Source organism: Cherax quadricarinatus, chromosome 74, assembly GCF_038502225.1.
Source record: "Cherax quadricarinatus isolate ZL_2023a chromosome 74, ASM3850222v1, whole genome shotgun sequence".
NCBI lineage: Eukaryota > Metazoa > Arthropoda > Malacostraca > Decapoda > Parastacidae > Cherax > Cherax quadricarinatus.
Genome location: NC_091365.1, coordinates 13,723,073 through 13,739,727, shown reverse-complemented (window position 1 = coordinate 13,739,727; position 16,655 = coordinate 13,723,073). Strand labels below are relative to the sequence as shown.

Sequence of the window (16,655 nt, the reverse complement as noted above, 5' to 3'; positions counted from 1 at the left end):
AAAATCTCCCAGCTCAGGCTGACACTACTGAAAGTCTCCCAACTCAGGCTGACACTACTGAAAGTCTCCCAGCTGAGGCTGATACATTTCAACACCTTGTATGAGCACCATCCTCCGTGACGGAATATGACAGAGAAAACAGCTTCTGTTCCCACGTTGTAACTATCACAAAGAATTCTGTAGCAGCACACTGCTGCTGTATCTAATTTTTGGTTGATTTACAGAAAAGACTTACGTAGTAGTCGATTATTTTTCACAGGAAAGCTCTATACCTGGAAAATGTAAGTTAATCAAGTTTGATCCAGGAATGTGCCTTGGAGGGATTACATTCATCTATAATATTAAGTTTTCTTGATGTTCGTGTTTTGGGAGTGCATGTGATAGGTTTTATCTAGTGTCTCTCCTATCCAGTGCCTCTTCTAACCAGTGTCTCTTCTAACAATTATCTCTTCTAACCTCTTTTAACCACCCTATATTATAACCATCTAATGTAATCATCTATTCGAAGCATCGCTTCTAACCACTATTCTAACAGCTATTCAAGCCATCTTTTCTAGCCACCATATATTTTAACAATCATCTGTTTTAATCATCATCTATTTTAACCATCTCCTCCATCTCTTCTAAACATCATCAATTCTAATCATCGTCAGACAACCGTCTATTCTAAACCATCTATTCTAACCACTTTTCTAACCCTTCTAACACAGTCTAACACTCCGTTTCTCCCCGATCACAGGTACTATGAAACCGGGTCCATCCGGCCGCGGGCCATCGGGGGTTCGAAGCCCCGGGTGGCCACGGCAGAGGTGGTGGCCAGGATCGCCCAGTTCAAGAGAGAGTGTCCCTCCATCTTCGCCTGGGAGATCAGAGATCGACTCCTCTCTGAGGGTGTTTGCTCCGCCGACAACATCCCCAGCGTGAGTACCTCCACTTGTTCCTGCATCTAATGTGATATAGGTCAGGTTTGATCCGTAGGCATTCAGACGCATAAGTGACACCCCGCTCCCCCCCATCCCTCCCCAGTGAAAGGTATTATTCAGTGAAAGTTATTTACCGTGACTGGAACAATTCAAAAGTAACCCACGTCTTGGACCTTTATCGAGTCGTAAATGGCTTGAAGAGGATTCAAAACTGACCGAAAATCGCACTGTATTTGTAATATATAGATTTGTAGCGATCCTGGTTTTCATGTCAGTTCTGTCCAGATTTACACATCATTCTAGACCCGGGGAATATCCAACAATAGACAAGAGGTGTGTCCGTCTTTCTAGACATGTGTTTATCTTTCTAGACTTAAGATGTGTTCTAGACATGAAATGTGTTCATCTTTCTAGACATGAGATGTATACTTTTAGACGTGAAATGTGTTTATCTTTCTAGATATGAAATGTGTTCATCTCTCTAAACATGAGATGTATACTTCTAGACGTGAAATGTGTTTATCTTTCTAGACATGAGATGTGTTCATCTCTCTAGACCTGCGTCATGAGTGCCAATTTCTGACGAGTCTTTGAGTACCCTAACACCATGCATCATGTTCTAGCATCTTTCTATGTGCTAGAACGGATACACGTTTTCATAACTTGCACAAAAAACGTTCTGATGGGTTACAGACCGTCACCCACCACCCTAGAAAGGAAATACATTCACCATCATTCGTACAATAGCTGTTTTGTTAGAATATATTTTGATGATTTACAAGATTTCTAGGCATAGATCGGGCCGCGGGGGCGTTGAACCCCGGAACACCGTCCAAAAACACACCCTCCAGGTATACCGAAAAGTAGATGAATGGTTCAGAGAACCGACATGTTCATAAATTAGACACATGTGCAACTCTTGGGTATCTTTATTGAGGAAACGTTTCGCCACACAGTGGCTTCATCAGTCCATACGTAGGAGAAACTTGAAGAACAGGAGGAGAATGAGGTAATCAGTCCCTCAACCTTGAGTCGATGTGTTCAGTCCATCAATCTATTCAAGATTGATGGACTGAACACATCGACTCAAGGTTGAGGGACTGATTACCTCATTCTCCTCCTGTTCTTCAAGTTTCTCCTACGTATGGACTGATGAAGCCACTGTGTGGCGAAACGTTTCCTCAATAAAGATACCCAAGAGTTGCACATGTGTCTAATTTATCAACATACCGAAAAGTAGAAATATTTGCCGCTTGTCATATTTATGTAAAGCACTGAACCCGGAGGGTTCACTCAGTGCCTGGGAAAGTATATGTAACTAGGTTTGATCCAAGAAAGGAGAAAATACCTCTAATTGAACTATGAATCATTCACCATCAAGGTACCTTCATGATTTTACAATTTGAGTTTTGATGATAGAAGTTAAAAGATCCAAAAATAATTAAATAAATAACTAAATAAAAAAAAGGCACAATACCGTGACTGGAACGATACACAAATAACCCGCACATAAAAGAGAGAAGCTTACGACGACGTTTCGGTTAAAAGATCCAACACCTCCCTTCATGTGTATGTGTGTATCTACACACGCAGCGGTCCATCCTGGACCACTGACAATGTAATAGGCCAAGAAGGATCGAAATGTTCATTTTCATGCCCAATTTGTCGGGTGTAAAATCTTGCAGCGTCGCCATGTTAGTTGTGAAACGTGTTTAGGGAAGACAAACATACAAAGCCGCGTAAGACTGAGACAACGTCTCGCTCAAGGTAAGCGAAACTAAGTAAATCTTAACCTGCTCTAAAAGTCTTTGAATCACTCGTCTGTCATGATGGCTGAATTTCAGTCATTATGAAGGTGAAAGTTAAGACACGTATGCAACATCTGCTAATCTAAAGATTACAATAAATTGTAGACGTTTCGCCATCCAATGGCTTTATCAGTACACATTCTAGGACACAATTAGTAGAACTATACACAAAAGATGAGGTAATCAGTCCCTCAGCCTTGAAGTTGGTGTTGACAGCATCGTGGTGGTAGAGATTCTGGAGCACAGGCAAGGAGACTGGCGCTTATATAGGCGTCAGTGGATAGGGACGTGTAGCAGACGAGGGCATAGTCACTGGTAGGTGGGATTCCCCACTGGAAGTAGGTCATACCCAAAGGAATGCGTTAGTTGTTGTAGCCGTGAGGATCTTGTAGGTGTCCTCTGAACCAAGAGTCCATGATGTTGCAATGTCTGACAAGCTGTATATAGTTCTACTATGTCCTAGAATCTGTATTGATAAAGCCACTGAATGGCGAAACATCTGCAATAAAGATAACCAGATGTTGCACAAGTGTCTTAACTTTCATCTTGTCGGCATTTTATACCCTTCTTGCACATTATGAAGGTGGTTCGTGGGTCAAGTGGTAGCGCCTTTAGCTCACAACTGGTGAACAAGAGTTCGATCTTGGCGCGACTGGAAACGTTGCGCATGTTTCCAAACACCTGTTGCGTTTGTTCACCTAGCAATAAGTAGGTACCAGGGTGTTAGCCCGCATCCAAGCGTGTGGCTGGGCTCTGAAAGGGGCTGTTGTAGTTTAGCAACACTTAGGCTGTAAATTCACTTGTGTATTAGTACTGGTTACGAAAGGGCTTTGGAATGAGCCGAGAGGGGAAAGTTTGAAGCCAAGCTAATGAGTCGTCAACTAGATGATGAAAACACTAGAAATGAAATGATGGAAACTGCCTATGTGGAAAGTGTGAGGGTTACCGATTCATTTACAACACAACACAAAATTCCTGTGATAACACCTCTTAACCTGTAAATAAACTATAGTCTAGCAGGACTTAACCTGTAAATTCAGTTGTGTAATGCTGTAGAAACGCTGGTAAATAGATTACTCAGGTGCTGAGGTACCTGACTAAGGCTCAGGTGAGGGAGGTGCCTGAGTAAAGCTCAGGTGAGGGAGGTACCTGAGTAAGGCTCAGGTGAGGGAGGTGCCTGAGTAAAGCTCAGGTGAGGGAGGTACCTAAGTAAGGCTCAGGTGAGGGAGGTACCTGAGTAAGGCTCAGGTGAGGGAGGTACCTGAGTAAGACTCAGGTGAGGGAGGTACCTGAGTAAGGCTCAGGTGAGGGAGGTACCTGAGTAAGGCTCAGGTGAGGGAGGTACCTGAGTAAGGCTCAGGTGAGGGAGGTACCTGAGTAAGGCTCAGGTGAGGGAGGTACCTGATTAAAGCTCAGGTGAGGGAGGTACCTGAGTAAGGCTCAGGTGAGGGAGGTGCCTGAGTAAAGCTCAGGTGAGGGAGGTACCTGAGTAAGGCTCAGGTGAGGGAGGTACTTGAGTAAGGCTCAGGTGAGGGAGGTACCTGAGTAAGGCTCAGGTGAGGGAGGTACCTGAGTAAGGCTCAGGTGAGGGAGGTACCTGAGTAAGGCTCAGGTGAGGGAGGTACCTGAGTAAGGCTCAGGTGAGGGAGGTACCCGAGTAAGGCTCAGGTGAGGGAGGTACCCGAGTAAGGCTCAGGTGAGGGAGGTACCCGAGTAAGGCTCAGGTGAGGGAGGTACCCGAGTAAGGCTCAGGTGAGGGAGGTACCTGAGTAAGGCTCAGGTGAGGGAGGTACCTGAGTAAGGCTCAGGTGAGGGAGGTACCTGAGTGAGGCTCAGGTGAGGGAGGTACCCGAATAAGGCTCAGGAGAGGGAGGTACCCGAATAAGGCTCAGGTGAGGGAGGTACCCGAATAAGGCTCAGGTGAGGGAGGTACCCGAATAAGGCTCAGGTGAGGGAGGTACCCGAATAAGGCTCAGGTGAGGGAGGTACCTGAGTAAGGCTCAGGTGAGGGAGGTACCCGAATAAGGCTCAGGAGAGGGAGGTACCCGAATAAGGCTCAGGTGAGGGAGGTACCCGAATAAGGCTCAGGTGAGGGAGGTACCCAAATAAGGCTCAGGTGAGGGAGGTACCCGAATAAGGCTCAGGTGAGGGAGGTACCCGAATAAGGCTCAGGTGAGGGAGGTACCTGAGTAAGGCTCAGGTGAGGGAGGTACCCGAATAAGGCTCAGGAGAGGGAGGTACCCGAATAAGGCTCAGGTGAGGGAGGTACCCGAATAAGGCTCAGGTGAGGGAGGTACCCGAATAAGGCTCAGGTGAGGGAGGTACCCGAATAAGGCTCAGGTGAGGGAGGTACCCGAATAAGGCTCAGGTGAGGGAGGTACCCGAATAAGGCTCAGGTGAGGGAGGTACCCGAGTAAGGCTCAGGTGAGGGAGGTACCTGAGTAAGGCTCAGGTGAGGGAGGTACCCGAATAAGGCTCAGGAGAGGGAGGTACCCGAATAAGGCTCAGGTGAGGGAGGTACCCGAATAAGGCTCAGGTGAGGGAGGTACCCGAATAAGGCTCAGGTGAGGGAGGTACCCGAGTAAGGCTCAGGTGAGGGAGGTACCTGAGTAAGGCTCAGGTGAGGGAGGTACCCGAATAAGGCTCAGGTAAGGGAGGTACCCGAATAAGGCTCAGGTGAGGGAGGTACCCGAATAAGGCTCAGGTGAGGGAGGTACCCGAATAAGGCTCAGGTGAGGGAGGTACCTGAGTAAGGCTCAGGTGAGGGAGGGCTGGCTCGTCTTACCTCACCAACAAAAACCACCAGCCCTGGAATGTTCACATTTTACCCACAATTTTTTTACAGAGAAGATATTTTTAAGGCTTCTCTTTAGTCTTCTTACTATTTTTTATTTAAAGGCTATTGGCAATATTATTTTCGAATTATTATTTAATTTTATTTTATTATTTTAGTTACATTTCATTATTTTATTGTGATAATGCAAAATTTAATAAACCATTGAATTTTATTGATTATTATATTATGCATCCCATGGGAAAGGGGAGGCAATCAGATTTGATCCAAGGAATGGGAGGTAGCTCAAAGTAATTAATGCACTAATGAGGATAAATCATAAATTATTCATTACACCAGCAAGGACTTTGTAAGCGATTATCAGTACGAATTATCAGTCTTCATAGCTTTCTGGTTATTTTCCTAAGAGATTATCAGTAAGAGTTGTCAAGCTTCATGACTGTCCAGTAATTTTTGTTGGTGTCACCTGGATTGGAGGTGTCACGTGAATTGGAGATGTCACCTGAATTGGAGGTGTCACCTGAATTGGAGGTGTCACCTGAATTGGAGGTGTCACCTGAATTGGAGGTGTCACCTGAATTGGAAATGTCACCTGAATATATAAAGAAATATATAAAGAAGGAGGGGTGTTAATGTTGCAGTTTAAAAACTGTAGTGTAAAGCATTCTTCTGGCAAGACAGTGATGGAGTGAATGATGGTGAAAGTTTTTCTTTTTCGGGCCACCCTGCCTTGGTGGGAATCGGCCAGTGTGATAATAATAATAAAAAAAAAAATAAAGAAATCGCAATCACGTGATTGCAAATATATACAAATACCACAGTAAAAATAAGAAAAACACCAGAGTGCTTTCATGTGCTTACTAACAAATCTAAGTAATATGAAGTGGCAAGAGAAGGACATTTTAAATGCTACACTGAGATGACACCTCACTCAAGAGAGGTGACAACACCTCACTCAGAGAGGTGACAACACCTCACTCAGAGAGGTGACAACACCTCACACAGAGAGGTGACAACACCTCACACAGAGAGGTGACAACACCTCACACAGAGAGGTGACAACCCCTCACACAAACCTGTCCCACACATAAATCTGTCCAACATCAAGTTAAATTATTCGTCTGACAAAGAACACACACTGTGTTTTTGTGAAAAATATCTTTACCTTTAATGTTATGAACAATATTCTGGATTATAAAATGGCCAAGTTTATAGATTCCAGAACTCAAATTTGAAATATGTTGTGCGCCATACTTAATAGATTCCACAATATTTCATTGAACTGTGGAATTACAGGGAAGTCAGTCTATGGCATTAGTCTAATCTACACAATGGGTTGTATCCTTCACACAAATAAACAAAGCACTGGACTGCTGTCCAATAATTATTGCATATTTATGCTTAACTCTGGTTTCAAGTTTATCCTAAGCAGAAGCTATCACTTCAGTGTTTAACATATATGTGCTTCTCTTACCTATTAGGAAAAGAATGACGCATTGAAAATAAAAATAGCAAGAATTGCAATTTATACATATCACAATAAAGATGATCCTCGTGCAATCTACAGACTTAAATGTAACAAGCAACCTTCAAGCAAGGTGAACCTTACTAGAGTGTTAGATTTAGAAAATGACAATTCGATACACATCTAGAAGTAACCTGTCAGAGAGAGAAGTGTTGGTAGGTCTAGTAATGACTACTAGAGGCAATAATTATATTTGGAAATGCCAAAGCCTCAGGGGATATAGTAAGGTTTTGCACTGACCTGACTTAAGTCATCCAACTACACTTGTCGTCCATACTGATCACTTCTCATCAATTGGTACTGATAAATATTTGCGATTTACTCCTTATTTACATTATTAATGGGTGAAAAAGTTCTCTTTATACTGGAAAGAGTCTCAAAGCTCACGAAAGCCTTGATGTATCCCAGTACGTTGTTTAGGGCTGCGCAAGAAGGCTGCAGCAATGGGAAGTACCTAGGGCTGTACCATGCCATCTCAACTTGATTGAAGCAAATAAACTTGACGGTATTTATGTACCATGAGCTTCAAGTTATGAGAAGTGCCCTAGACAATCTACCTCACACAAATAACAATCCACTCCACATCAGTGACTATCCACCCCATACCCATGATTACCCTCACTACACCCAAACACCCTACACACCCTCAAAAATCAACTACCCTTCCTACACACTGCCAACCATCAACTACCCTCCCTACACACCCTCACCCATCAACTACCCTCCCTACACGCCCTCAACCATCAACTACCCTCCCTACACACCCTCACCCATCAACTACCCTCCCTACACGCCCTTAACCATCAACTACCCTTCCTACACACCCTCAACCATCAACTACCCTCCCTACACGCCCTCAACCATCAACTACCCTCCCTACACGCCCTCAACCATCAACTACCCTCCCTACACACCCTCACCCATCAACTACCCTCCCTACACGCCCTCAACCATCAACTACCCTTCCTACACACCCTCAAAAATCAACTACCCTTCCTACACACTGCCAACCATCAACTACCCTCCCTACACACCCTCACCCATCAACTACCCTCCCTACACGCCCTTAACCATCAACTACCCTTCCTACACACCCTCAACCATCAACTACCCTCCCTACACGCCCTCAACCATCAACTACCCTTCCTACACACCCTCAAAAATCAACTACCCTTCCTACACACTGCCAACCATCAACTACCCTCCCTACACTCCCTCACCCATCAACTACCCTCCCTACACGCCCTTAACCATCAACTACCCTTCCTACACACCCTCAACCATCAACTACCCTCCCTACACGCCCTCAACCATCAACTACCCTCCCTACACGCCCTCAACCATCAGCTACCCTCCCTACACACCCTCACCCATCAACTACCCTCCCTACACGCCCTCAGCCATCAACTACCCTTCCTACACACCCTCAACCATCAGCTACCCTCCCTACACACCCTCAACCATCAGCTACCCTCCCTACACACCCTCACCCATGAACTACCCTTCCTACACACCCTCAACCATCAACTACCCTTCTTACACGCCCTCAATCATCAACTACCCTTCCTACACACCCTCAACAAAGAACCACCATTCCTACACACCCTCAACCATAAACTACCCTTCCTACACACCCTCAGCCATGAACTACCCTTCCTACACACCCTCAATCATCACCTACCCTTCCTACACGCCCTTAACCATCAACTACCGTTCCTACACACCCTCAACCATCAACTACCCTTCCTACACGCCCTCAATCATCAACTACCCTTCCTACACACCCTCAACCAAGAACCACCATTCCTACACACCCTCAACCATAAACTACCCTTCCTACACACCCTCAACCATGAACTACCCTTCCTACACACCCTCAACCATCAACTACCCTTCCTACACACCCTCAACCATCAATACTCTCCCTACACACCCTCAACCATCAACTACCCTCCCTACACACCCTCAAGCATTAACTACGCTCCCTACACACCCTCAAGCATTAACTACCCTCCCTACACACCCTCAACCATTAACTACCCTCCCTACACACCCTCAACCATTAACTACCCTCCCTACACACCCTCAACCATTAACTACCCTCCCTACACACCCTCAACCATCAATTACCCTCCCTACACACCCTCAACCATGAATACTCTCCCTACTCAGCGGAACCATTAACTACGTTCCCTACACATCCTCAACCATCATCACAACCTCCTCCCCTCTATCAACTCTCCCTCATCAACTCCCACTCCATCAACCCCCCACACCTTGCCTGGGCAGCTTCATCAAAGATATTCCCAGAGATCTTATCTCTCTATCTCCACAATGACCGTAAATGCTACGTTGTCAGTGTTCGTTTAACGTTCCTCCTATAATTATTCAACCCACTCCAAGAACACCAGACCAATCATGGCCGATTACCGGCGTGTCTGCTGGGTGCCTGACCAATCAGAGCTCGCCCTCTCCGGAGACGCAGGGTTTCTTGACCAATGAGAGCAGAAGGTGGTGCTGAGCGCCACCCTCCTGAGCCAATAAGGGCGGAGTTAGCTAGGGAAGGACCAATGGTAACAGCCTGGTCAAACGTTATAAGGCCACAACCACATAATAGAGAAAAATGTTAAGAAAATCTCTTGCTTACGTTATATAAGAATTTAGTCTCTCATTGGTATTACATATGTCGTGCCGAATAGGTAAAATTGGCCAATCAGCAAGATCTCACTTAAAATTAAATAATTTCTAAAATTTTCTCTTATACGTTTAAAGATATATTTTTTTCATTTATGTAAATGTAAAAATTAAAAATTTTGTACCAAAAGAACCTTAGAAAATTTACCTAACCTTATTATAAAAAGCGCAATTTAATTTAGCCTAATCCAAGTAAATATATTTTAGACAAGTTTACAATAATTTAATAATAAACAAAGACAATGAAATATATATTTTTCGTCAGGTTCAGAATGATTTTTGCGAAATTATGGCATACACAAATTTTCGCTTGCCTTATTCGGCAAGAAAAGCGTTGCTATTTATGTCAAAATCGTAAGTTTTACCTATTCAGCACGACATTATATTTGTATAATAAATATATACATGGAGAGCGTATAAATCTGTAGGGGAAGGAAGACGAGATAGGGATCGTCCTCGAAAAGGTTGGGGGGGGGGGTAAAGGAGGTTTCGTGGGCGAGGGGCTTGGACTTCCAGCAAGCGTGCGTGAGCGTGTTAGATAGGAGTGAATGGAGACGAATGGTATTTGGTACCTGACGATCTGTTGGAGTGTGAGCAGGGTAATATTTAGTGAAGGGATTCAGGGAAACCGGTTATTTTTACATAGCCGGCCTTGAGTCCTGGAAATGGGAAGTACAATGTCTGCACTTTAAAGGAGGGGTTTGGGATATTGGCAGTTTGGAGGGATATGTTGTGTATCTTTATACGTATATGCTTCTTAACTGTTGTGTTCTGAGCACCTCTGCAAAAACATTGATTATGTGTGAGTTAGGTGAAAGTGTTGAATGATGATGAAAGTATTTTCTTTTCAGGGATTTTCTTTCTTTTTTGGGTCACCCTGCCTCGGTGGGAGACGGCCGACTTGTTAAAAAAAATACATACATACATGTCAAGTGGTCTGCGAGGTCACCGGACCTAACTGTGACTTCTTTCTTTGGGTGTACGTGAAGAGCACAGTTTACGTACAACCACTACCTGCAACCCTGGAAGAGCTGAAAATTTCGATCACTGAAGCAACTGGCATTATAACACCAGATATGCTGCAGAGCGTCTGGACCGAACTGGACTATCACATCGATGTTTGCCGAGCAACCAGAGGGACGCACAGTGAGTCCCTTTAATGCTATCCTATACCACATGCAACTGAATGAAATCCTGCATATGCAGCTACTAACTGTGAAAGATTATTGCAATAAAGTTACATGTTATACCTGTTTGAAATCAGGGAGTGTTTTTGTGAACACACTTTATAATGGAATGTTTATTTCGCAATGAGTATTAAATAACACAGGGCGGTTAAATATCAAATAACTTAGTTTCTCTGAGATGATAATGTCATCACTCATTACTTGGCCTATTGTTTCTGGTTTCTGGTTTTCTGGTTGTCAAAGGCTCTTGTCGATAGTGTCATCGTGTTTGTGTGTGTGTGTGTTGTGTATGTGTACGTACTCATCTAATTGTGGTTGCAGGGGTCGAGTCATAGCTCCTGGCCCCGCCTCTTCACTGGCCGCTACTAGGTCACTCCCTGCTCCGTGAGCGTTATCATACAGTATGTAAGTAAATCACATAAGCATCTTTAGTTAAGGGTAAGGAAGTTTTTGTTGCATTTATAGATACTGGAGTAATGTGGCAGATATTTCAAGTGTACGGTGGTTAGTTACTTAAAGCAGTTAAGAGTTTTTATGAGGATAGTGAGGCTCAGGTTATGTAGGAGATAAGGAGATTATTTTCCAGTAATAGTAGGCCATAGACAGGGATGCATAATGTCACCATGGTTATTTAACTTATTTATTGACGAGTTGTAAAAGAAGTGAATGTTGAGGTTTTGGGGTGAGGAATTTGATTAAAAAATAAAGAATCTAATACAAAGTGGGAGTTGTCACAGTTGCTTTTTGCCGATGATACTCTGCTTTTGGAAGATTCTGAAGAGAATCTGCAAAGGCTGGTAGACGAATTTGGGAAGGAATGCAAACGAAAGAAACTGAAAGTGAACCTGTGAAACAGCAAGGTGATAAAAGTAACAAAACATCTAGGAAATGAGAGACTGAATATCAGACTGTAAGGAAGGAATGTGGAGGAAGTGACTGTCTTCAGACACCTGCGAGTGGACTTGTAGGAGGATGGGTCTATGAAAGACGAGGTAAGCTATAGAAATGGCGAGGGAAAGAAGGTGGGTGACCCAGTGAGGCATGTGTGGAGACAAAGAACGTTACCCATGGAAGCAAAAAAGGGAATGTATCGGAGTATAATGTCAGCGACATTCTTATATACGTATGAATTGTGGGTTTTACACTTTACAAAGAGGAGGCTGGAGGCAATATATATGACGTGTTTGAGGGCAATATATGGTGTGATTATGCAGACAACTTGTAATCTGGAGATTAGGAGGTGCGGTGTTATTAAACGTATTATCCAGAGGGCTGATAGGGTTGATGAGGTGGTCTGGATATTTAAAGAGGATGTTGCAAAGTAGGATGACTTGGAGTGTATAAATCTAGTGGAATGGTTGGAGGGATTGGAGTAAAGGAGGTTATGTATGCGAGGGGCTTAGGCATCCAACAGGTGTGTGTGTGTGTGTGTGTGTGTGTGTATGTGTGTGTGTGTGTGTGTGTGTGTGTGTGTGTGTGTGTGTGTTTGTGTGTGTGTGTGTGTTTGTGTGTGTTTGTGTGTGTGTGTGTGTGTTAGTTACCATTTTGTCCTAGGCACATGTCGATTAGACACTAGGCCTGTTGTATTTGAGTGTGTGTGTGTGTGTGTGTGTGTGTGTGTGTGTGTGTGTGTGTGTGTGTGTGTGTTGGTGTGTGTGTGTTGGTGTGTGTGTGTTGGTGTGTGTGTGTTGGTGTGTGTGTGTTGGTGTGTGTGTGTGTGTGTGTGTGTGTGTGTGTGTGTGTGTGTGTGTGTGTGTGTGTGTGTGTGTGTGTTTAAGAGTGGAGGCAAATGGTTTTTTATGACTTGACATGCTGTTGGAGTATGAACAAGGTAGCACTTATTAAGGGATTCAGGGAAACCGGTTAGCTGGACTTGAGTCCTGGAGGTGGAAGAACAGTGCCTGCACTCTGAAGGAGGGGTGGGGATGTTAAATCTAGAGGATCATCTGAGCTGTGTTATTGGTGCGCCTCTAGCAAAACAGTGGAGTATGTGTGTGTATTATATATATATATATATATATATATATATATATATATATATATATATATATATATATATATATATATATATATATATATATAGTGCCAAGAATACTCTCGTAAATAGAGGACACACAGGTATATTATAACATTATTATACTAGTTTATTATAAATATATTTATGATGGTAACTGATTATATCTTATCTTTTCTCTGTTATGAATGATAACTCTTGTATCGTTACTCTGTTTCGTCATGGTAGCTCTTTTTTTTTTTTTTTACACAGGGTTTGACAAGGTTAAGGATCCCTAGCTTTATTGACAGCTATTTACAGGTTAAGGATTCCTAACTTTATTGGCAAGCTAAGAGCTGTTACCTACATCAGCTCATTTGAAAGCATTTTTATTGTTATGAGACATACAAGTAGGGAACAGGATGAAGTTGGAGCCATCTGTGGGCCAGCATTTTCATTTGATCAACTGACGTTATCTCGTTGACATCATTATGCTGTACGAATGTGTTCCATACTCTCTCCATACTGCTCTCTCTCTCTCTCTCTCTCTCTCTCTCTCTCTCTCTCTCTCTCTCATACTTGCGAATCGAATAAGAGAATATTATAATTTACGAAATGGAAACAATAAAACAATCATGGGAGTGGTGGATGGAAGAGAAGAAAGAGATGGAAAAGAGTTTGGGACAGGAGAGGAGAAGGGGACGAGAAGGGATGGGGAGGCAAGGAGGGGAGGGGAGAAAGAGGAAGAAGAAGAGGTAAGAGAACAGGGACAGTGGAAGGGAATTTGACGCTGGGAAGGGGGTGAAGGTAGGGGGTGAGGAGCGTGGGTAGGGGGTGAGGAGCGTGGGAAGGGGGTGAGGAGCGTGGGTAGGGGGTGAGGAGCGTTGGTAGGGGGTGAGGAGCGTGGGTAGGAGGTGAGGAGCGTGGGTAGGGGGTGAGGAGTGTGGGTAGGGGGTGAGGAGCGTGGGTAGTAGGTGAGGAGCGTGGGTAGGGGGAGAGGAGCGTTGGTAGGGGGAGAGGAGCGTGGGTAGGTGGTGAGGAGCGTGGGTAGTAGGTGAGGAGCGTGGGTAGTAGGTGAGGAGCGTGGGTAGGGGGTGAGGAGTGTGGGTAGGGGGTGAGGAGTGTGGGTAGGGGTGAGGAGTGTGGGTAGGGGTGAGGAGCGTGGGTAGGGGGTGAGGAGCGTGGGTAGGGGGTGAGGAGTGTGGGTAGGGGGTGAGGAGTGTGGGTATGGGGTGAGGAGTGTGGGTAGGGGGTGAGGAGTGTGGGTAGGGGAGGGGAGGTTGGAGAGGGTGGGGGTGAGGGTCAGCACGTGGCTGACGTTCACAATTATCTGATAAGAAAATGCGATACAAGGCAAGAGAGCAATTATACGGATTATTCAGCAGAGATTATTATGGCTGACATCATGGCCGACATCACGGCTGGCATTATGACTGGCATCATAGCTGACATAACTTCTGACATAATGGCTGACATGGTTGACATCAAGGCTATCACAGCTCACATGGCTCATATGATTGACATCACGTCTGACATCATGGATGACATCAAAGCTGACATCACGGCTGATATAACAGTAACGGTTTTAACTTAATATATATACACATTTCCACTGTGACATCAAGGGTGGTATCATGGCTAACATCAGGGTTGACAAAGCTGACATCAAGACTGCTCTCATTGTTGGCAACACTGGTGGCGGACCCTCCTTCCTCTCCCTCCATCCTACTCTCATCCTTACCATCAGCTTTACCATTCTACTCTCATCCTTACCATCCTACTCTCATCCTTACCATCCTACTCTCATCCTTACCATCCTACTCTCATTCTTACCATCCTACTTTCATCCTTACCATCGTACTCTCATTCTTACCATCCTACTCTCATACCATCCTACTCTAATCCTTACCATCCTACTCTCACCCTTACCATCCTACTCTCATCCTTACCATCCTACTCTCATCCTTACCATCCTACTCTCATCCTTACCATCCTACTCTCATCCTTACCATCCTACTCTCATCCTTACCATCCTACTCTCATCCTTACCATCCTACTCCCATCCTTACCATCCTACTCTCATCCTTACCATCCTTCATTAACCTTTTCTCCCTCGCTCTTCCTCATCGGCTTCTCCACCTCCCTTCTTCCCTCACCTTCCTTTCTCATTCCCTCAATTCTTCTCCCTCCTCCTCCACCTCCTTATCTTTCCTTCTTTTAACCCTCCCTTCCTGCTTCTTTTCCTCTCTTCTTACTCTCCCTTTCTCTATCTTTATTTACTCTATTTTCCCCTTCCTTCATTTCCGTATGTCTTGCCCCTTTCTTTCTCCTAATCTTTAATTTCTTGTTCTCCCTTCCGTTTTTTCCTAACTCCCTTGTTAAGCGCCCTCCGTCTGTCCTCTCTCTCCCTTTTTTCCCCTCCCACCATCTCCTCTAGCCCTTCTACCCTCTGTTCCTTTCTTTCACCCACCACCTTTTCTCCCTTTCACCCATCACCCTTTCTCCCTTTACCACCCTCCCTCCATTTCCTCCCTCTCCCTTTACTACCTCCTCTCCCTCTCTTCCGTCCCATTCTCCCACCCTTTCCTCCCTCCCTCCTGTCGCTGAGATGAAAAGTCAAAGGAGATTTCAATATTGGCAGGCAGGATATTGCTGATATTTTCCAATACTGGTTGTTTCTGGTTGTGGAGGAGGAGGAAGGGGTGGTGGGTGTGGTTATAAGGGTGGTGGGTGTGGTTATAGGGGTGGTGGGTGTGGTTATAGGGGTGGTGAGTGTGGTTATAGGGGTGGTGGGTGTGGTTATAAGGGTGGTGGGTGTGGTTATAGGGGTGGTGGGTGTGGTTATAGGGGTGGTGAGTGTGGTTATAGGGGTGGTGGGTGTGGTTATAAGGGTGGTGGGTGTGGTTATAAGGGAGGTGGGTGTGGTTATAGGGGTGGTGGGTGTGGTTATAAGGGTGGTGGGTGTGGTTATAGGGGTGGTGGGTGTGGTTATAGGGGTGGTGAGTGTGGTTATAGGGGTGATGGGTGTGGTTATAAGGGTGGTAGGTGTGGTTATCGGGGTGGTGGGTGTGGTTATAAGGGTGGTGGGTGTGATTATAGGGGGGGGGTGTGTTTATAGGCGTGGTGGGTGTGGTTATAGGGGTGGTGGGTGTGGTTATAGGGGTGGTGGGTGTGGTTATAGGGGTGGTGGGTGTGGTTATAGAGGTGGTGGATGTGGTTATAGAGGTGGTGGATGTGGTTATAGAGGTGGTGGATGTGGTTATAGAGGTGGTGGGCGTGGTTATAGGGGTGGTGGTGTGGTTATAGAGGTGGTGGGTGTGGTTATAGAGGTGGTTATAGGGGTGGTGGGTGTGGTTATAGGGTGGTGGGTGTGGTTATAGGGAGGGTGGGTGTGATTATAGGGGTGGTGGGTGTGGTTATAGGGGTGGTGGGTGTAGTTATAGGGGTGGTGTGTGTGTGGTTATAGGGGTGGTGGGTGTGGTTATAGGGGTGGTGGGTGTGGTTACAGAGGTGGTGGGTGTGTTTATGGGGGTGATGGGTGTGGTTATAGGGGTGGTGAGTGTGGTTATAGGGGTGGTGGGCGCGGTTATAGAGGTGGTGGGTGTGGTTATAGAGGTGGTAGGTGTGGTTATAGAGGTGGTGGGTGTGGTTATAGGAGTGGTTATAGGGATGGTGGGTGTGGTTATAGGGGTGGTGTGGTTATAGAGGTAGTGGGTGTTGTTATAGGGGTG

At 45.2% G+C, this 16,655-nt stretch overlaps 1 protein-coding gene across 6 annotated transcripts in view; it reads left to right on the top strand.

Moving 5' to 3' along the window:
• The window catches only part of LOC128700231 (paired box protein Pax-6), a 299,207-nt gene that overhangs the window by 191,517 nt on the left and 91,035 nt on the right, over positions 1-16,655 (top strand). For all 6 annotated transcript variants that reach the window (XM_070100798.1, XM_070100797.1, XM_070100794.1 and 3 more), the window contains one exon: positions 740-920. In XM_070100798.1, coding sequence (XP_069956899.1) covers positions 740-920 — 181 coding nt within the window. The remainder of the gene's footprint in view (positions 1-739; positions 921-16,655) is intronic.